Source organism: Geotrypetes seraphini, chromosome 1 (assembly GCF_902459505.1).
Source record: "Geotrypetes seraphini chromosome 1, aGeoSer1.1, whole genome shotgun sequence".
Classification (NCBI taxonomy): domain Eukaryota; kingdom Metazoa; phylum Chordata; class Amphibia; order Gymnophiona; family Dermophiidae; genus Geotrypetes; species Geotrypetes seraphini.
This window is the reverse complement of record NC_047084.1, coordinates 194013234-194035504: the sequence shown is the minus strand read 5'-3', so window position 1 is coordinate 194035504 and position 22271 is coordinate 194013234. Positions and strand designations below refer to the sequence as shown.

At 43.6% G+C, this 22271-nt stretch overlaps 1 protein-coding gene across 1 annotated transcript in view; it reads left to right on the top strand.

Annotated features, from left to right (window-relative positions):
• Nucleotides 1–22271, top strand: part of LOC117359821 — a 153917-nt gene that overhangs the window by 31113 nt on the left and 100533 nt on the right. Inside the window, exons 8-12 of the mRNA XM_033943151.1 lie at nt 341–789; nt 4725–4879; nt 8845–9053; nt 14368–14507; nt 18597–18710. Of these exons, the coding sequence (XP_033799042.1) occupies nt 341–789; nt 4725–4879; nt 8845–9053; nt 14368–14507; nt 18597–18710 (1067 nt within the window). The remainder of the gene's footprint in view (nt 1–340; nt 790–4724; nt 4880–8844; nt 9054–14367; nt 14508–18596; nt 18711–22271) is intronic.

Genomic DNA, 22271 nt, shown 5'->3' with positions numbered 1-22271 from the left:
TGTTTTAAATTTACTACTTAGTAGCTTCATCACATGTCCCCTAGTCCTAGTATTTTTGGAAAGAGTGAACAAGAGATTCACATCTATCCTTTCCGTTCCACTCATTATTTTATAGACTCTATCATATCCCTCTTGAGCCATCTCTTCTCTAAGCTAAAGAGCCCTAGCCACTTAACCTTTCCTCATAGGAAAGTTGTTCCATCCCTATTCTATAAAAAGCATCCAACTTGGAGCATCATTTATAGATTCACGCATAGGACACATGTCGTTCAGCACTGCGTATAGAATTTGATCTAATATGTGTTGTTTTCTCTTTGTGTGTGTGTGTGTGTGTGTGTAGTTTTTCATTGGGCAAAAACATGACTATCCAGTTGTTCCAGTAATCTTGTCCAAAGCAGACTTTGAAGCCATTAAAGGTGTGATGGAAAGAATGAGGCGAAAGGCATTAAAACAGAAGATTTCATCAAGTCTTACACACAGTATAAGAATAGATGAACCATCCATGAACATGAAAGTAGATAAAAGTCTGAATTACAACCAGGCTACCATTACCTCAAACATACCAGCAAATGAGAATGACTCAGACCTTCAAACAAGCATAGCTGATGCTAAATGCAGCTCAAAAACAGAGTCTGGTCTTGATTCAGATGAAAATGACTATGCTGCAACTTCTCAAGTCAAACCAAATAAGTCTGCTATTAAGTATGATAAAGAAATAGATCTTCTTTCTCAGTGGTACAGAAGGGATGAAAATTGTGTCCCCAATGTCTACAAGCTTCAGCCTCTCAGGTCAGCAACTATGTAATGCTAAATTATTTTATGTGAATATCTTCTGATTGTTAAAATAAATTTATTAAGGTTCCCATTTATTTTGATGTCATTCCTGAGAAGAGTTAAGCTGTTTGCAATTTATCCTCAGTGGTTTCAAAAGTTTTGTACGGAGCTGTGGAAATATACACTAGCTTGTGCTCAGTTTAACAACTGTATATTAATATATTGATATATGAGGACATACATATCTTAAAGGTAGACATAGTATGTTCTAAATTCTGGCCAAAAGCCAGCCCCTTATAAAGGGAATTTGGTATCTTATACACAAAGGGATCACATGAATACATAAAAATAGATTCATTATTACAGGTGCATAGGTTAGTTTACTCATCCATGATATACTCCTTTATCCCTTTGACCATCTGGAGGCCTACTATTTATTAGGGTTATAAACTGATCACTACCCAAGATACAAGTGACTTATTATGTTTTTCCTTTCTAGAAGGGCAGTGAGATGCAGATTCAGCAAAGAGGTCATACATAGTGCATGTAGTTAATGATCGTACTAGTTCCAGCAGAATCCTAGCTTAATACTAATGATACATTAATAAGTATTTTTCTAAGGTGGAATTCTTCCAGTTCCACAGAGCTAGGTTGGAAAAGGGAACACGATGAGGCGTTGGTCATCTTTGAGGCCTAGAAACTGGGTCTAGGCCTATATATCCTTTGATAGAGATGCCTTCTCGCATCCCTTCTCTGTTCTCTTTGTACCTCACATTGGGACTGATTCTCAAAAGCCCACAATGCAATAACAGCATCACAAAATAGTTCAGGGATACTCAAAGGAATCAATGTGCAAATGACATGAGTGCTTAATTCACACTATTAATATGAAAGTAGGGGGAGGAATGTGCCTGGCATTGAGTTACCAGACATCCTGGAAAACCCAGACATGTCCTCTTTTTAGGGGGGTCCTGGACAAACTTTCCAAAATCCAGCAGTTTGTCCAGGTTTTGGAAAGCCCAATGAGCTCCGGCTGCATCTGGAGGGCATCTGAGCATGCGCCGATGATGTCGCACACATCCGCGCGTGCTCCAGGCCCTCCAGACATGGCCGGATATTGTCGGGGAAAAAGAGAGGAGGTTTGTGGGGGTGGGGCTGGAGTCTGAATGGGAGGGGCTGGGGCAGAATGGGGCAGAACAGGGCGGGGCCATGTGTCCAGATTTTTGTGGCCCAAAAAATGATAACCCTAGCCTGGAAACATGTGCTCAAAGGTTTGCTGTATGTGCAGTGCTTGTTGTGTGCATGTCCAGACAAAACTGGAAGTACATAAATACATCAGCACTGTTCTTCTGTGCCTTTAAATATGAACCTTTCAAATACTTTTGCACTTAAATTTCAAATACTTTTATTCTTAAACTAGTCTTTAAGCCCATTACATTAACGGGTGCTAGAATAGATGTGCCTGTCTGTCTGTGTTTCTTTCTCTCTCTCTCCTTGGCCACTGTCTGTGTCCTTCTATCTTCCCTCCCTCCCCAAGCAAAACTGTCTGCCCCCAGCACACCCCTCCACCCAAAGCAGCCCCCTTTCCCTCTCCCTGACTGTCTATCCGTGGCCCCCTTCTGTATTCACCCCAGAGCAAAGCTGTTTGGCCCCAGCACAGACCTCCCCCCAAAGCAGCCCCCTTTCCCTAACTGTCTCTCCATGGTCCCTTCTGTCTTCCCCCCACAGCAAAGCTGTCTGTCCCCAGCACACTTTCCCCCCCCCAAAGCAGCCCCCTTTCCCTCTCCCTGTCTCTCCATGGCCCCTTCTGTCTTCCCTTAATGCCGCCTTCCATGTCCTTAATGTCCCATTCAATGTCCTTAGTGCCCTCAGTGCCTCCTTCCTATATCCTTAGTGCCCTCAGTGCCCCCAGTGCCTCCTTCCTGTGTCCTTAGTGCCCTTTCCTATGTCCTTAGTGCCCCCAGTGCCTCCTTCCAATGCCCCCCCTCAATGCCTTTTAGACTTTGTTCCACCCACACCCTCCCCCCGAAGCCAGCCTGCCTCCCTCCCATCCCCCTGTGCAGTAGAACCTTTAATTTCTACCCCCCCCCCCCATTCTCTCATACAGTAGAATTCGGCATTTGCAGCATGTTTCTATCTACCCCCCCCCCCCACACGCCACTACCGCTGCCATGCAGCCGACTCCACTGACTCTCCCATCGTGAGACAAACACAAACCTCCGGCCTGCAGCAGCTCCACAGCACTCTACTGTCTTGATTGCCTCGGCAGTGAAAATCAAGACAGTAGAAGGCTGGAAGCAGAATGTTTAGAGTGCTGTGGAGCTGCTGCAGGCCGGAGGTTTGTGTTCATCTTGCGGTGGGAGGGTTGGATGGTAGGCTCAACCCGCCGGCCCCGGGGGTCCGCCCGCAGGCACGAATGGTAGCTGTGTAGACACCTCCTTGGGCAGCAAGGTTCGGATGCGCACCGCCACGCGCACGGGGCTCTCGTCGACCCGGGGCTTCGGCGCCATCGACGGAGGGAAAAAGGTGCGAGCTGCGCATTCAAGGAAAGCGCGCCCGCTTCATCTTGTTTCTTCGGCAGCTGCCCCCTCCCCCGGAGCAACTTCAATCTCTACCGGGCCCTCCAGTAGCTCACACTCCCACATACGTGCCCTCCCAGCAGGGAATTTTGAAAGCAGCGGCGCGAGGTGGAGAGCAGGGAGGCTGTGGTGATGTAATACGCGCGCATGCGCACTCGTGCTGCCGCGACAGATCAGGGAACACGCGACACGAGTGCGCATGCGCGCTTAGCTTTTTATTATTATTGATTTTTGAAAGGCTCATATTTAGGGTTACCAGATTTTCCGTTTGGAAAATCCAGACCCTAAGTCCCGCCCCAAGCCCACCCAGTCCCACCTATCCCTGTCCCAGTTCTGCCCCGTCATACCCCTGATCCCCCCAATCCCACCCAACCTTGCCCCCCCCTGCTGCCTGCTCTCTTTGGGCAGGACATCTGCTCATGCGCAGCTGCATGGCTTATGCATCTAAAAAAAAAAAATTAGGCACCCTCCGGGACAGGTGCCTGAGTCTATGGTGCCTAGTAGCGCCTAGTGATGCCAAAGTCCAAATGTGGGCATGTTTAGGGGCAGTGCCGGACTTCAGCGTCACTAGGTGCTGCTGGCCCCAATTCTGCAAGGACCCTAGGCACCAGAAATGTAGGCCTGCAAAACCCTGACCTACCTTTCTGGCACCTAAGGTCCTTGCTAGATACAATTCTGTAAGCGATGCCTGTCCGTGATTGACACACGACAGGCACCCGTTTTCCAGGTGCCTGCTGACAGAATTAGGCCCTTTGGAAGGCTTTTGATTAGATTAGATTATGGTTTAGATTCTTTTTTTACTTGATGCAGATTTATTTGTCATTTGTCATTTTTTCAATCAAGTTCCTTATATTCAACTTGATGTATTTTATCTGTTCTATGTATTACTTCTTTCCCTGCCATGCTGGTATTTTCTGCACTATATTGTAAATGCTTTCTGTCTTTATCTGTTTATAAGTCCATTATTCTAATTTGTATTTTATCTGTATCCCATGTATTAGCTCACCTTGTTGTGAACCGCCTAGAACTTTTTCGGTATGGCGGTATATAAGAATAAAATTATTATTATTATTATTATTTTGCGGTGGCTTTTTCTTATTTTGTCCAAGTTTCTTATTTATGTTGATATATTCCATTTTGGTCAAATCCTATCACTAAAGTAGATTTATAATTTTTTAAAACATTAATGGGCTCAAAATTGATTTAACATTATGGTCACATAAAATATTATAAAATCTTTCCTTTAATAGAACTTTTTTTTTTTAACCAAAATACTAGTGCTTTGTTCACACGATCTGCTTTTTAAAAATATGTTCCATTGACAAGATGTGAATGATTCTCATCTTATACCATCCCCCTTTCTTTACACAGTACTGTCTATGCTGATGTATTCAGCAAGGATCCTGTACGTAGACAACAAGCCAAGAACAAATGGCTGCTTTCATTGCATAATCTGCTGAATATCTTTCAGGAATATACTCCAGTGGCTCTGGGTGAGAAGGCTACAGCAGAGCTCCTGAAAACAGGTGAGATACATTTTGAAACATGCTTTGTGACATTCATTTTTTTCTTTCATAAAGCAGAAGTTTGAAAAGCGTACTTCTTGAATACGGAAAATTTCCAAATGCATCCCTTGTGATTAGGAATTATGACACACTGGCAAGGAGGAGAGTCATCCACGCTGGCTAAGGCAAAAGGCACATCCTGTAGGAAGTCAGCTGGCACAGATGACTCTCCTCCTGGCTGGCGTCGCTCCTCCTCTCCCCACATCTCCCAGATCCCTCCATCAAAGCAGGTCACAGCCAGATGGGCCTCTGCGCATGTGCAGATGTTACACGTGGGTGTGACCTCATCGTGTCGACGTCTGTGCACTTACAGGTGCCTTCTGGCCGGGGAACTAGATTTAGTGTGCCGCCGGCCGGAAAGTTTGTGAGACACTGCTCTACCCATAACAAAGCTTTGCAAACCGTTCAGAACTCAGCGGCTCAGATGTTGATGGGAGTGTTTCGTTATGAGCACATATCTCCCCTCTTAAAGAAACTACACTGGCTACCAATTCACTTTCAAATTCAATTTAAAATCGGTTCAGCGAATGGCCACCAGGATGATCTTGGGGCTCAAGGATCTCTCGTACGAGGATAGGCTGAACAAATTGTGGCTATACTCTCTCGAAGAACGTAGGGAGAGGGGAGACATGATTGAGACATTTAAGTATATCATTGGTCGTATCGAGGTGGAAGATGATATTTTCTTTCTCAAAGGGCCCTCGGACACAAGAGGGCATCCGCTGAAAATCAGGGGCGGGAAGTTTCATGGAGACATCAGGAAGTATTTCTTCACAGAAAGAGTGGTTGACCATTGGAACAGCCTCCCTGTGCAGGTGATTGTGGCCAGCAGCGTACAAGATTTTAAGAAACAGTGGGATACCCACGTAGGATCTCTACGAGGGTAGTGTAGAGGTGATGCCATCAGAGTGTGACCCCTTGGAGGGTAGTTAGGGGAGGGTTAATAGAGTGGGCAGACTTGATGGGCTATGGCCCTTTTCTGCCGTCATCTTATGTGTTTCTATGTTTCTATGACAAGGCATTTATGGTACCTTGTCTGACTATTTGATAAAGCGTCTGCCATGGTACAAACCATTGAGAGCATTGAGGTCTGAGAACCGTTTGTTGTTTGACACAGATATAATGAATACTGTACATTATGTGCGAACAAAGAAATCTTGTTTCTCTACTGCTGGGCCTGTCCTCTGGAACGCTTTAACAGGCACATTGAGATTTTGTGGAAATCTGCTTCAAGGATTTCTCTGCTAGCTGTATCTCATTTTATATTGATTCTGTTGCCCTGTTAGAATGGGTCTGAGGGTAAGCAACCTTGAAAAGAACTTGGGTGTACTGGTGGATACAAGAATGAAACCAGCGGCACAATGTGCAGCGGGCTCAAAGAAAGCAAATAGAATGTTGGGCATCATTAAGAAGGGTATTACAACCAGGACGAAGGAAGTCATCATGCCGCTGTATCGTGCACTGGTGCGCCCTCATCTGGAATACTGTGTCCAATATTGGTCACCTTACCTCAAAAATGACATGGCGATGCTTGAGAGGGTTCAGAAAAGAGCGACGAAGCTGATAAAAGGTATGGAAAACCTTTCATATGCTGACAGGTTAGAAAGGCTGGGGCTCTTCTCCCTGGAAAAGCGGAGACTCAGAGGAGACATGATAGAGACTTTCAAGATCATGAAGGGCATAGAGAAGGTAGAGAGGGACAGATTCTTCAGCCTATTGGGAACCACAAGAACAAGGGAGCACTCGGAAAAGTTGAAAGGGGACAGGTTTAGAACAAATGCTAGGAAGTTCTTTTTCACTCAGAGGGTGGTGGACACCTGGAATGCACTTCCAGAGGTTGTGATAGGACAGAGTACACTAAGGGGCTTCAAAGAAGGATTAGACAAATTCCTGAAGGATACAGGGATTGAGGGATAAAGATAGGGACAGCTTATGAAAAGGGTAAGGATAAAGGGGATACAAGGGTGTAGACAAGGATCTCCTTAAAGGTCATGGACCTGGTGGGTCGCCGCGGGAGCGGACTGCTGGGCGCGATGGACCTCTTGGTCTGACCCAGTGGAGGCAACTTCTTATGTTCTTCTTTTGCTCTTTTCTGCTATATGTTTTAAAAGTTGTGTACGTTATCTGTGAGCCGCTTTGGTCAAAAGTGGAATACAAATGTAATAAATAAATAAAATATTGCACAGATAAGGACCCTTTTGCTGGCTACCCTCAAGTGCATTTGCTCTAACATGGCAGTCAAACAACCTAATATTGCTTCTTTTCAGGGGCCTGCTGTAAAGCAACACTGGTTCCTGCAGCAGGGAGCAGGCTTCTCAGGAGGAGCTGAGACTGTGACAAAGGCGGATCTGAGATTCCAGGAGCTGTCCAAATGCTTGAACAGCTGGTTCACTAGGTGGCACTAAGAAACCCCACAATGACAGAGCTAACTCTGTAAAGCACTTTCCACATTTAAGGCATGTTTTACATCTCAAAATGGCTATTATAAAAAAAATAAAATAAAAATAGGGCTCTAGTGGTGATTCAGAAAATATAGACTGGTGAACCTGACGTCAGTGCCAGACAAAATTATTAAAATTTTTTCTAAAGAACAAAATTACTGAATACATAGATAAAAACGGTTTAATGAGATAGAGTCGACGTGGATTTAGCCAAGGGAAGATTTGCCTCACCAATTTGCTACAGTGTTTTGAAAGCATGAATAAAGGAGTAGATAAAAGTGAGGCAGCTGTTATAAAGTGGCGTTTTAGAAAGGATGTCCAGGTCGAGACGTCTCAAGTTCCCCAAGTAATTTAAAACAGGAATCTGCTGCCCTCATGGAACTCTATGAGCGTTGGAGCAGCGCAGTGCGTTCAGTGTGCCAGACGGTGCTATAAACCACCTGCGCAGTTATGTAAAAGGAGGGGGGGCAGGGTTAATTAACAAGCCACTTTTAGAAAATGTTTAAAAACATATAAATCAAATTTTTGTGCCTTAATTTGGAGGTTTTTACATAAGTAAAGTTGACTTCAGTACTGTATGTTGGACTATGGCAACTCGTTTTATGTGTCTTTAAGTAAATTTAATTTGAGGAGACTCCAACTTATCCGAAATACGGCAGCTAAATTGATATACAGTAAACATAAATATTACCATGTCACACCTTTACTGAGATCCCTCCACTGGCTTCCTGTCTACTGGAAGATCCAATTTAAATGTGCAACTGTAATTTTCAAAATCCTATATGGTATTTTTTCTCCTTTGGTCCCTGTTTCATTTAATTCACATGAAATCTCTAATTCTAGGAGCTCTGAGAAATATAAACTTGGCTTTCCCACTGTTAAAGGAATAAAAACTATGGTCAATTTTTGTTGATCATTTTCTTTTTTACTTGTAAAAGTTTGGAAAGACCTTCCTACTCTAATTAAAGTTCCCTCTCATCTGCCCACTTTTCGTAAAGTACTGAAGACATATTTATTTCAGAAATTTACTAATGATTTTTCTTTTTTAAATAATCAATCATAAAAGATAAAATTTTGGCCTAAAAGATATAGCTTCTGTTCTAATCTCTTGTATAATTTATTAATATTTTGTTAACCAAGTCGAGCCCTCCTGTTGAGATGAATCGGTATATAAAATCAAAGATTAGATTAGATTATGCGCATATAATGTTCCAAACCAAAAATGGAAATCAAGTGCATGTTCCTTGCATTAAATGTGAACAAAAAAACAGAGACATTAGTTTGACTGCATGTTTAATATTTTTTGCATTCTGAAGGAGCTCATCTGGACTAGTCAAAAAGTTGTGTGGTTTTTTTTTAGTTTTTTTTTTACAATGTATTCCAAAATCTTCAGCACAATCATCCTGACATCTGATCATTTTTGGTGGTAATGAATGGAAATTAAAAACTGGAACAGTTTGATATATGTTTTCTCTGTGGTCTAAGTTTTGCAGCGTGAGCTTGACCAAGGACTCCAGGTTCAGGGAGCCCCAGAAGATCACTGCCATGGCTTTAAGAGAGCAATCACTGACTTGCAGTACAACTTATCAAATGAGAAGTCCTCAGACTATATTGACATCCTTCCACTGAAACCAGAGATCAACATGGACCTGTATCAAGCACATCAAGATTTTATAGAAAGCATCCACACTAGGGTAAGATCCTCACTGTATATAAGAGGCGATTCAGGATCGTGGGAAATTGTATAAATCATGATACAAGAAAACAATGCAACCAATCTGAAAAAAACAGATGTATAGTCTATCATCTGTTTTATTTCATTACTACAACACCTAGGTTAATTATTGACCAATACCCAGCACATCCATGTTTCAATCTGAAATGGACCAGGAGCATAAAATCCCAATGCTATAGAAATGGAGAAAAATGAAGGCAGATAAAGATCATATGGCCTGTCCAGTCTGCCTGACCATGCCATCTACTATCCCCTCCTCTCTCTTAGAGATCCAACATACTTGTCCCAAGCTTTCTTGAATTCAGATAAACTTTTGGGGCCAAATTCTATAAACGGCATCCAGATTGTAGGGGGCGGTAGGCATCCTACCGTTGTCTAGCCAGTCAATCAGGACGCACGTTTTCTTAAAAAAAAAAACCCAACCCAAACAAACCCAAGGCAGGCCGCCTACACTGTAGGCATCTGTTGCAGGTGCAGGGAGGGGCCTAGAGATGTGTAAGCTCACCCAAGGCTGGACGAGGGCATGGTTTCACCTGGAAGTGGCCTTAGGCGAGCTTAAGCAGCCCTAGGCATCTCCCTAGGAATGTGATAGATGCCTGAAATGTAGACCATTGAAATGCTGGCCTACATTTCAAATGGATGCTGCCGCTCAACTGATCGCGGCAAGGAAATCTTCATGCCACAATCAGCTGAGTGGCCATAGCAGGGAACCCCTGAACCCCACTGCAAGTCAGACCCCCAACCTCAACCCCCTCACACACACAAACACACACACACACAAACACACACACACACACACACACTCACTCACTCACACTCTCTCTCTCACTCACACACACTCTCTCACACACACTCTCGCTCTCTCTCACACTCACTCACACTCTCTCTCACACTCACTCTCACACACACTCTCAATCACACTCTCCATGGCAGGAGGGATGCCTACTCCCTCCTGCTGCAAACCGCAAAACAATCCCCGACACATCTAGCGCACTCTCTCTAGCCAATACTCTGGTTACCCAATCATAGAAATTGATAAGATTTGTCTGACAAGATCTAGTGAATCCATGTTGCTTTGGGTCCTGTAATCAACTGAATTCCAGAAACTTCACTATTCTCTATTTTGAAAGCATTTCCATTAATTTATTTACCACAGATGTCAGATTCACTGGCCTGTAGTTCCATACTTCTTCATTACTTCCACTTTTGTACAGGGAACCACTTCCACCCTTCTCCAGTCCTCTGGTATCACTCCTAACTCTAGAGAATCATTGAAAAGATCAGCCTGTGGAGCTTCTAGAACTTCAGTACCCTCGGATGTACCGTATTTCCCCATGTATAGGCCGCAGGAAATGCTGATTTAGGTTTAAAAACTCTTAGATAAGCCACCCCATGTTACTAGCTACGGCTTATCTAAGAGTTTTTAAACCTAAATCAGGGTGGCCTATACATTTCCCCCCCCCCCCCCTTAAATACCTCCCTCGCCACCCTCCATGCTGGTAAATACCTCCGGGACAGCTGCCTCCTTCAACCATGCTGTGCAGAGCAGGAGCGAAGTTTGCGATTTCAAGCCTCACCCTGTCCCGCTCCCTGATTGGCTGCCATCAGTTCTAGTGACAACAGCCAATCAGGAAGCGAGGCAGGGCGAGCTTGAGATCGCAAACATCGCACCTGCCCTGCACAGCGTGATTGGAGGAGGCAGCGCCTGCCAGTGGAGATGTCTTTGGAGTCAGACAGCGGCGCATGCAGAGGGACCTGGGCTTAAGTTTCATGGCCAGCACCAAACTGACTCCAAGTGATGGGTCTACGCCTTCCACCAGCGTCCACAGTTTACTCAGGTATTTTAAGGGGAAAGTTCAGTTACGGTACTCCTCTAATGGGGCGGCTTATCTAATAGCGAGTTTTAATGTCTTTAGATATGCCGCCTGATTTAAGCAAGCTACACCCACTAAACTGATTTGTAAAACCCATATACAGGCTGCGGCCTATATAAAGGGAAATACAGTATATCATTTGGCTACATTGCTTTGTCTACCTTTAATTGAACTAGCTCCTCACAAACACAGTCCTCTGAAAATCATTCATGGTTCAGATGAACAAGAATTAAAAGATGAGATGTCAATGTTGAGTCAGTAATGATTATGATATTGTGTTTTAGTACAGCAGTGAATGTTGCAAAACATCTGGGGGCAAAATGTGTGTGGGTGAAAGACCTGGGAGTGAAATGTGTGGGGGCGAAATGTACCTGGGACCAAACTTCCGGATGCCACCTCTACGGCCCCTTTTGACTTCAGATGTAAGCCTTCAGCCTTTGTTCTTGAAGGTCAGAGATTCCTGGTGGGGAAAGATGAAGAAGATACAGGAGTCACTTGATTTATCCTGCTGAAACTTTTTGAGAAGAAGCCAAACAACTCTGACCCAACTGCACTTTCAAATTCCATAACTGATCATGCCCTTATGAATCTGGGACCAGCATCATTTTCTTGTCATTTCTCTCTTGAATTCAGAGAGAAAGAAGCTTGTGAAGAAAAGAGTGACCATGTGACAGAATGCTATATATCTTTGTATTGGTTAAAATGAGAACTTTGAATCCTTTATAAATTACTGGTCATGGTGCATCTTTGTATACACAATAAGGTACCAAAACATTTGATGGATAGCATTCTGTCATACGAACCACAGCGCATGTTGCGCTTGGTGACTTACGATGACCTACATATTCTGACGGCTAGCTGTGGCTACGATGACCTACATCAAGGGTGTCAAAGTCCCTCCTCAAGGGCCGCAATCCAGTCAGGTTTTCGGGATTTCCCTAATGAATATGCATGAGATCTATTTGTATGCACTGCTTTCATTGTATGATAATAGATCTCATGCATATCCATTGGGGAAATCCTGAAAACCCAACTGGATTGCGGCCCTCGAGGAGGGACTTTGACACCCCTGCCCTATATATTCTGACAGCTAGCTGTGGCTAGCTGTGTCTAGAGCTAGCATATTTTCGTGTGTGGGTCCTCGGGAGTGGAATAAGCATCTGGGATATTTACGACAGCAATCAAGTCTGAGTAGTTTTAAGAAAATGTTGAAGAAACACCTCTTCCGTAAGATGAAATATGGGATTTGATTTATGGTTTTTTGATGCGAGGCGCTGGTAGCCTCTTTGTAATTTTAGGAGGCTTTACACTATCACTATTATGTTTTATTGATGTTCGATTTGTTGTACTATATGTGATTCTGGTTGTGTATGTACTCTATTGTGACCTGCCTTGGGAAAGGTGGGGTATAAATAAATAAATACAAATACAAAAAGGGTAAATAAACTCTGTTTGCAGATAAGGGATCCTGAAATTCACCTAGTTTATCCATTACTTTCTCCTTTCATCTCAATGACCCAGCTGATCAGTGGCTTTCCCTTTAATTCAGGGGTGTCAGAGTCCCTCCTCGAGGGCCACAATCCAGTCAGGTTTTCAGGATTTCCCCAATGAATATGCATGAGATCTATTTGCATGCATTGCTTTCATTGTATGCTAATAGATCTCATGCATATTCATTGGGGAAATCTTGAAAACCTGACTGGACTGCGTCTCTCAAGGAGGGACTTTGACACCCCTGAATTAAAAGGAAAGCCACTGATCAGCTGGGTCACTGAGATGAAAGGAGAAAGTAATGGATAAACTAGGTGAATTTCAGGATCCCTTATCTGCAAACAGAGTGTATTTACCCCTTTTGTATTTGACATTTGACACCCCTGCTTTAATTCTTTGCAGCTCAGAATCCTCTGCACTTATCTCATGTTTACTAATGTTAGGGTTCTTATCTAAGAACATGGGTTAACTGTTACTTGGTCATAGGCCAAGAAAAAGATCTTTTTTGTTCAAACCCCCTGAAGGAAAATAAACCAAGCACGCAGCAGAATCTAATGTAGTTTCTTTTTTTAAAAAAAATTCTTTATTGATTTTTAAAACTTCAGTAGTGCAATACAACAAATGTAACATATAATAATACAATGAAAGCACATTCATCTTACACATATTCATAGCCAACATTTTCTCCCACCCACCAACCCAATGAGTATTCAATAAAACACAAAAACATAGATTATCGCAAAAACCGTACCCTATTCTAATTAATAATATCCTCCCATCCACCCCCAAGTGTAAATACCCAAAAACAAAATTAAGACAGAAATAATCCCCCCTTTCCTGGATGTGCATAAAAGCAAATAACAACTGACTCCTGATCAAAGACCTACTATATAGTGAAGAAATGTAAGATGTCAATGGGCCCAAACCAATTTAAATGAATTACTATGCCCCAAACTATCAGCAACCTCCAAATCTTTCAATCAAATCTAGTGAATGTGGGATGGTAGACTCAGGATTTCTCAAATGAAGCAAAATGTCATCTGCATAAGCAGAGACCTTATATTCCCAACCTACATAAGGAATACCCTGTATCTCCTCTGCCTGTTGAATAGCCAATAACAAAGGTTCCAGTACAATATCAAAAAGAAAAGGAGATAATGAACATCCTTGTCTAACTCCCCTCTCCAGATGAAAGTGTTCTGAAAAAGTATTATTAATATATAGTCTAGCAAAAGGGGAACTATACAATGTAGTTTCTATTATCTTCTTATGTTTTGCCAATCACAGTAACTGGCATGAACGTTCCAGTAAAAATTCACTACTAAATAAGCTGGCAAGTTAGGAAATCAATAAGGATGTTGGAGTAATTGCTTTTTGTTACGTTTCTGAGATATTTCTAGAAAATGTATAATTTATAAGGGCTTGTTCTCAGTTATGCACATCCAAATTCTGCAATATTATCTTCTTTGTGTAGCTCAGCCATGAATGTGCTTGTTATGGAAGCAATATTTAGCCACGACAATTACCAGACTAGTTTAAGCAAGCTTGTCAGTATTTCACTTAATTCATGTATTAAGAACTGCTATCCATATAGGCAGTGGTAATGAACATATGTGCAGTGTGTTGATTGCATTCATACTCTCCAGTCAGTCTAGGCTTACTGTTCATCATGCTTAAACCAAATGGATAAGTAATCTGGATCATGTCAATGTTGCCACTGTCTGAATAATTTTTAGGGCTGCATTTGCTCCTCCTCAAACGCTGCCTGTAATTATACAGAAATGATTTAACTAGGCAGATAGAGGAATTAGACATTCACATCTCGGCAGCCTGGCCCATACATAACTCCCTTTGAAAATCAGCCCACATACATTGTGTTTATTTAATGTGTATGCTCTCTCTTTTCAGCTCCGTCACACTAATATTTTTGAATACAATGTTAGCTGGGGATCAGATGGAATCAATCCTACCAGCAACAGATCTCACGCCTATTATTTGCAGCGTCTGAGCAATGATTTTCAAAGAACTGTGATCATCCAGTTTAATAGGTCAGTCTAGATCATCTTTCAGAATGATCCATGAATATTTATTAGGTTTATTTTCATGTGTATTGTCTAAGAACAAGACCTGGGCACCTGAAAACCAGACCTGTTCGCAATCATCGTGGACTGGAGGTGAAAACCTCTGGTGTTAATCCTGAAGGAATGTAATGGTGGTTTATGGGTGTTAAAAGCCTTGGGCCAGGATCCCCATGGATTAATTAGCTTAGGAGTTATGCCATTTGGACTAGGACAACCATATAATATAAAACTCCAGATTCCGTCCCTTCTTTCTTGCGGCACCGTATGCCTGGAACAGGCTGTCTGAAGGCAACACCCCCCCCCCCCAAATTCCAACGAGTCTGCAGTAAAAAGTGAACACCAAAAACAAGAAAGAAACTGCAGATGGGAATTGTACAAGGACAGGAATCTTTATTAAAAAAACATATAAATTTGTAATCCTGTAAAAATGGCTCTCATATACATGGAGTATTGACCCTATACGGTCTGTGTTTTGGAGAAACACTCCTTCCTCAGGGGTCCGAGATGCCCAATGTATCACATGTAGAGAGTGATCCGGAAAACAACGTAGTTTCTCATCATCAGCATGCACTAAAGATGCTGCTCTCGCCAAAACATCCAATGGCGTCTCCATGCTGCACCAGACCCACTGCCTAATGTCACGGTGCTTTCTTGCCCCGAGAAGTGCGCCGAAGAAACATAATGTAGTAAGTGAAGCTTCTGCTCCCAACATCCCCCACTAGATCCAGTATGTATTACTCTGACAGACCTACTGGTATCTCAAACAATAAAACTTAAGAGAAGGCAGAGCAAACGCTGCTGCCGGCTCACAGGACTGTGAAAAGCGCCTGGCAAGTGGGGGACATTGGGAGCAGAAGCTAACAATTGCTTCACTTACTACATTACGTTTCTTCGGCGCACTTCTCGGGGCTAGAAAGCACCAAGGCATTAGGCAGTGGGTCTGGTGCAGCATAGAGACGCCATTGGATGTTTTTTCGAGAGCAGCATCTTTAGTGCATGCTGATGATGAGAAACCTTTCAATTAAGATAGAGAAGACTACGTCCACGTTGTCCCCTGAGGAAGGCAAGTTTGTTTGTCGAAACCCGGATCCTGATTGGGACTTTCCTAGGATTCCATTCAACTGGGACTTCATATGATCTTTTTAAAGACCTAGGACTTTCATACCTCCCTATATGTTGTTTTGAATAAATGTGAATTACAGTTGATACAGACATCTCTCTTGCCTCTTTGTTGTGTTTTGTGCACCACTCTTTAAAAACATCCACAAGTCATGTAACAAGGACCTACTTAGGAAAGCACATCACCAAATGCAACAATGCTTCCTAAATATAGAAACATAGAAACATAGAAATAGACGGCAGATAAGGGCCCACGGCCCATCTAGTCTGCCCACCTTAATGTCCCTCCCCTACCTTTGCCCTGTGAATAGATCCCATGTGCCGATCCCATTTGGCCTTAAAATCAGGCACGCTGCTGGCCTCAATCACCTGTAGTGGAAGACTATTCCAGCGATCAACCACTCTTTCAGTGAAAAAGAATTTCCTGGTGTCACCTCGTAGTTTCCCGCCCCTGATTTTCAACGGATGCCCTCTTTTTGTCGTGGGACCCTTGAAAAAGAAGATATCTTCCTCCGCCTCGATGCGGCCCGTAAGATACTTGAACGTCTCGATCATGTCCCCCCTCTCTCTGCGCTCCTCGAGCGAGTATAGCTGTAATTTGTCAAGCCGTTTTTCGTATGGTAGATCCTTGAGTCCCGAGACCATCCGGGTGGCCATTCTTTGCACCGACTCCAGTCTCAGCACATCCTTGCGATAATGCGGCCTCCAGAATTGCACACAGTATTCCAGGTGGGGCCTCACCATGGATCTATACAATGGCATAATGACTTCCGCCTTACGACTGACGAAACCCCTTCGTATGCAGCCCATGATTTGTCTTGCCTTGGACGAAGCCTGCTCCACTTGATTGGCAGACTTCATGTCCTCACTGACGATTACCCCCAAGTCTCGTTCTGCTACCGTTTTTGCTAGGATCTCGCCATTAAGGGTATAAGACTTGCATGGATTCTGGCTGCCCAGGTGCATAACTTTGCATTTTTTGGCATTGAAGTTGAGTTGCCATGTCCTAGACCATCGCTCCAGTAGGAGTAGGTCGTGCATCATGTTGTCGGGCACTGAATCTTTGTCTGTTGTGCATTTGCCCACTACATTACTCAGTTTGGCGTCATCGGCAAATAATGTTATTTTACCTCGAAGCCCTTCTGCCAAGTCTCTTATAAAGATGTTGAATAGGATTGGGCCCAAGACTGAGCCCTGTGGTACTCCACTAATCACCTCCGTCATTTCGGAGGGGGTGCCGTTCACCACCACCCTTTGGAGCCTACCTCCAAGCCAGCTCCCAACCCATTTCGTCAATGTGTCACCTATTGGAGTAAACCTATTGGAAAACTAAAGAAGCCAGATCGTTACAGATCCATCCTACGCAGTTAATGCTAACAGAAAATCATGTCTCAAATTCATATGCACAGAACACAGACAGACCCTCACACAGTATAGAATAACTAACCTCAAATGAAAAATAGAAGCACATAGAAAAATATTACATTGAATCTCCAAGAAGCCACAATGCAACACCAGAGAAAGAGAAAAAGTAATATCCCCCTGTACTGTGCAAAACATAAAGATAGTAGATGTAAATTTCAAAAACTGACATATTAGAATCACTACATTAAAAATTAACATCTGTTGTTGATCTCGCCCTCCCTCTCATACACTCTTATGTTCAACATCTCTCTCTCTCCCTCCCTTGCATCCTTGGTCCAACATCTATCTTCCACCATGCAGCATTCTCTCCCTTTCTCTGCCATGTCCAATATTTCTGCCTCTCTTCCACTATCCATCATCTCTTTCCCTTTCTTTTGTGCCCTGGGTCAAACATCTCTCCCTTCCTCCTTTCCACCATAATTTTTAACATATCTCCCTCTCTCCCCTTGCACCCCTATTCCCCAACATTTCTCCCTCTCTTGCCCCTCTCTTTGCAGTCTTTCTCCCTCCCCTGTACCCAATAGTAACATTTTCCCTTTCTTATCCCTCTCTATCTCTTTGCAGATTCCTTCCTATCTCTCCCCACCACACTTACAGGTAACTCTTTTGCTGGCGTTGGGGGAGTTAACTGGGCTGCACCTCCCTATTTTTATTCTCCACTGCTGGACTTCAGTGGGTCAGAGTCAGTGGCAGCCATTGCTACAGGCTGCCTGCCGGTAATCTAGAAGCCTCTCCTCTGCTGCATCTTACCCGGGCAGAAATAGGAAATTGTAACAGCAGCAGAGAAGAGGCTTCTGGGCTACCAGGAGGCAGCCTGTAGCAATGACTGCCACTGACTCTGACCCATTGAAGACGGCTGGCGAGAGTGAAGAGAAGGAGGTGCAGGGACCATGGGACCCAGTCTGCTTCCCCAAAGTTTTCTGCTGCTAGGTAGGCAGGCAAGCAGGCGGGTGAACAGGTTGGGTTGCCAGGACCACCCATTGCTACACCCCTGCCCCTTTCCTCTGTTCTGCCTGCCATCCCTCCCTCCCTTTCATTTGCTGTCTCTTCTTCCTGTCATCCATCTCTCGCCTACCCCTCCATAATGCAACCCCGACACTAACCCGACCCCCCGTGCCGTACCTTACCATCCCTGTTGGTCTAGTGGCTTCTGTGGGAGCAGGTAAGAGCCTGACTCTTTCCTTCCCCTCACGCTACTAGAGCGCTGCCAGTCTGAAGAGGTTCAAAATGGCTGCCGAGACTTCATGGGTTGTCTGGCAGCCTTGCAAGACTCGAAGCATGGGAGAAAGGGCTAAAGACAATGTGTATATATTGACATTTTGTACTCTTTGTTATGTCACTGACTGGTAAATGAGAAACTTTTATTGGAAAGGCTAAATATCAAACTGAACTTAAAAATATATCTCAAATTTAATTTTTTAAAACCAGTATACTAATATACCTTCAGTAATCCCCCCCCCCAAAAAAAACTTGACCCCAGCTATGCTTAAAATTGTTTGTGTCTTTTCTTAGAATGATCAGTTCACAAAATTTTCTGAAAATCCCAGACGCATGGAGAAGGAAGCATTTGTTTAGAACTCGGAACAATGAAGAGATTCTACAACATGTCCAATACTGTCAGACACTGTGAGTACAAAGATGAAAAAGACAATTTTATAATTGGGTGTGTGCAGTACACATGGAACATGGGAGGGCATAGGTGTATCTCCAAATTACACATGAAATTTATAGAAAACTGAGGGGGGAGATGATTGAAGTCTACAAAATCCTGAGTGGTGTAGAACGGGTACAAGTAGATTGATTTTTTTACTGCATCAAGATTTACAAAGACTAGGGGGCACTCGATGAAGTTACAGAGTAATACTTTTAAAACCAATAGAAGGAAATACCTTTTCACTCAGAGAAGTTAAGCTCTGGAATGTTGGTAAGAACGGCCAATGTAGCTGGTTTAAAAAAAGGGTTGGACAAGTTCCTGGAGGAAAAGTCCATAGTCTGCTGTTGAGACAAACATGGAGGAAGACACTACTTGCCCTGGATCGGTGGCATGGAATGCTGATACTATTTGGGTTTTTGCTAGGTACTTGTGACTTGGATTGGCCTCCGTGAAGATGGAATACTGGGCAAGATGGACCATTGGTCTGACCCAGTAAGGCTATTCTTATGTTCACAACTAGTTTTCTCCCAGCGTTCCCCTCTCTCCTTCTACCACTATGGCTCCTGTATATCTCCTCCTGCTGATACTGACTTTCTCCAATCTCTCCCTTCAACCCAAGTCACTGAACTCCTCAACACCATGCCATTCACTTTTTAAATCCATTAACTCACCCTCCCTTTTGTCCTCTACTCTCTTCTCAGCTCTAATAATTCAACACTTTCTCCCTCTCATTCAGACATCCTCCATGCCTCCCCCACTCTTACCTATGTCTTCTTGCTCCTTCTCTTGCACTCTGCTGAGGATTTCAACCCTAACCCTGGTCCTCCCAACCAACTCCCAATCTACTCATGCGGGTCACACCACAATGTCACTAATTTTATTTCTGTTTCCCCCCTCTTCCCACCCCTTTTCATGTGCTCTGTGGAATGTCCGCTCTTTCTCCAACAAGCTTGCCTATATCCATGACCTCTTCATCCCTTAATGTCTCCATCTGCTCGCACTAACTGAAACCTGGATCTGCCCTAATGACTCTACTTCAGCTGCTGCTCTGTTCATGGAGGCTAACTTTTCTTCCATAAGCCTCACCTGGTTAGCCGTGGGGGTGATGTTGCTACTGTCACCCTCCTGTACATTTCAATTCTTTCTCTCACCTCAATTTCACCACTTTTTTCCTTCGAAGTCCACTATTTGCACCCCTCCCCCTCCACGTAGCTATCATTTACTGATCCTCTAATAAGTCCCTCTCTTCCTTCCTCACTGACTTTGACTCCTGGCTTTCTTTCTTCCTTGAACATTCTTCTCCCTCCCTCATTCTTGGTGATTTTAACATTCATGCTAGCAACTGACTCTTCCTTTCTGAGAGCACTGCTAAGACCCTCATTCATGTCCTCATCACCTCTCACCTAGATTTCAATCTATCCGGAACTCAGCTGCACAGTTTATATTCTACCAGTGTCGCTATGCACACACTATCCTTCTCCTCAAGTCACTTCATTGGTTCCCTATCTGTTTCCGCATACAGTTCAAACTTCTCACTGACCTACAAGTATATTCACTCTGTAGCTCTTCAGTATCTCTCCTCTCTCCCTGTACTCCTCCCTAGAAACTCTGCTAATTGGGTAAGTCTCTCTTATCTACCATTCTTCTCTAAGGCCAACTTCAGACTCCAACCCTTCTACTTTGCTGCACCATATGCCTGGAACAAACTGCCTGACTCAGTACGTCAAGCTCCTTCTCTGGCAGTATTCGAATCCATGCTCAAAGTCCACTTCTTTGAAGCTGCTTTCAATTTCTAACTCCAACCCATCTGCTAGTACACATCCATCATGCATTCCCTCTGTAATTCCCCATCTGATCATTGTGGATAGATACACCTTTTTGCCCAGTTTGTCTGTCATAACTAGATTGTAAGCTCTATCAAGCAGGGACTGTATATTCCATGTTTGATGTACAGCGCTGTGTATGCCTAGTAGCGCTAACAGCGATGCACTGTTCTGAAATTACACCTTTCCAACACCTCCCAAAGTCCTAATCAGTCTCCTGCCCCCAGTTTAGATGAGAATGCTCCACCGGGATCCATAATCCATGATCAAGAACAGGTAGAAGATGCCCTAATCCAATGCCTCCAGTTACTTGAATAATATAGCTTTATATGCTTTCTTTGCACTCTGAATGTACCCCTCCAACTTATGGCCCCTAATGCCTACCACTAGTCTAATGTCGCTAGTCAAATTGTAGATCTACCTCAATTTCTTGTGTTTTGTCTATGTCTCCAGAATTTCGTGAACGTATCTCTGTAACCAGTATGTTGTGAATGTACCCAAAATATTGTGAATGTTACTCTGTAAACCGTTCTGGGCTCCTGGAGAGGACGGGCTATAAAACTAACTAAAGTAGTAGTAGTAGTTGATATACCGCCTTTCTGGTACAATCAAAGCGATTTTACAATTATTATATGCAGATACCAGCTAAAGGTAAGTTAACTGAAGCACCACTGGGATATGAGCGCAGAAAATCTGTTGTCACCCAATAAAGAGAGAGATAAATACTACAGCAGGGGTGCCCACACTTTTTGGGCTTGCGAGCTACTTTTAAAATGACCAAGTCAAAATGATCTACTGACAATAAAATTTAAAAAAACACAAAGCACACTGTACGCAGAAAAAATGTTAATTATTTATATTTCGGGGGGTTTTTTCAAAGAGGTCAAGGCTGATGACTTTATGCAATGTCACCTCAGTAACAACTATACAAAAATAGACAAATATACCCCCTCCCTTTTTACTAAACCGCAATAGCGTTTTTTAGCGCAGGGAGCTGCTCCCAATGCTCATAGGCTCCCTGCACTAAAAGCCGCTATTGCGGTTTAGTAAAAGGGGGCCATAGTGCAAAATATAGACAGCAGATATAAATTCTCAAAACGGACGTATTTTGATCACTAAATTGAAAATAAAATAATTTTTCCTACCTTTGTTGTCTGGTGATTTCATGAGTCTCTGGTTGCACTTTCTTCTTCTGACTGTGTATCCAATATTTCTTCCCTTCTTTCAGCCTCCTCTATGCTTCCTTTCCTCCAGACCTCATTCCCTCCCCCAACTTTTGCTTCCTCTCTCCCTGCTCCCTTCTTTCTTTCTGTTTGTGTTTCTTTCTGTCTCCCTGCCCCCCTTTCTTTCTGTCTTTCTCCATGCCCCCTTTCTTTCTGTCTCACTGTCCCCCCTTTCTTTTTTTCTGTTGCCCTTCTTTCTTTCTGTCTCCCTGCCTGCCTCCTTTCTTTCTTTGTCTTTCTTTCTCCCTGCCTCCCCAAGCCACCGCCACCGCCATTGGGGAACAGGCCCCCAAGCCACCGCTGCCAAGTTCTGAGCTTTCCCTGCTTCCCAACGCCGTAAACAGGACAGTAGAAGCACCGGGCCCACCAGCCTTTCCCTCAATGTCAATTCTGATATAGGAGAGGAAGTTCCAGGCCAAGTTCCTCTCCAACGTCAGAATTGACGTGGAGGAGGGGGGGGAGGAAAAGGAAGCCTCAGAACCCCGTC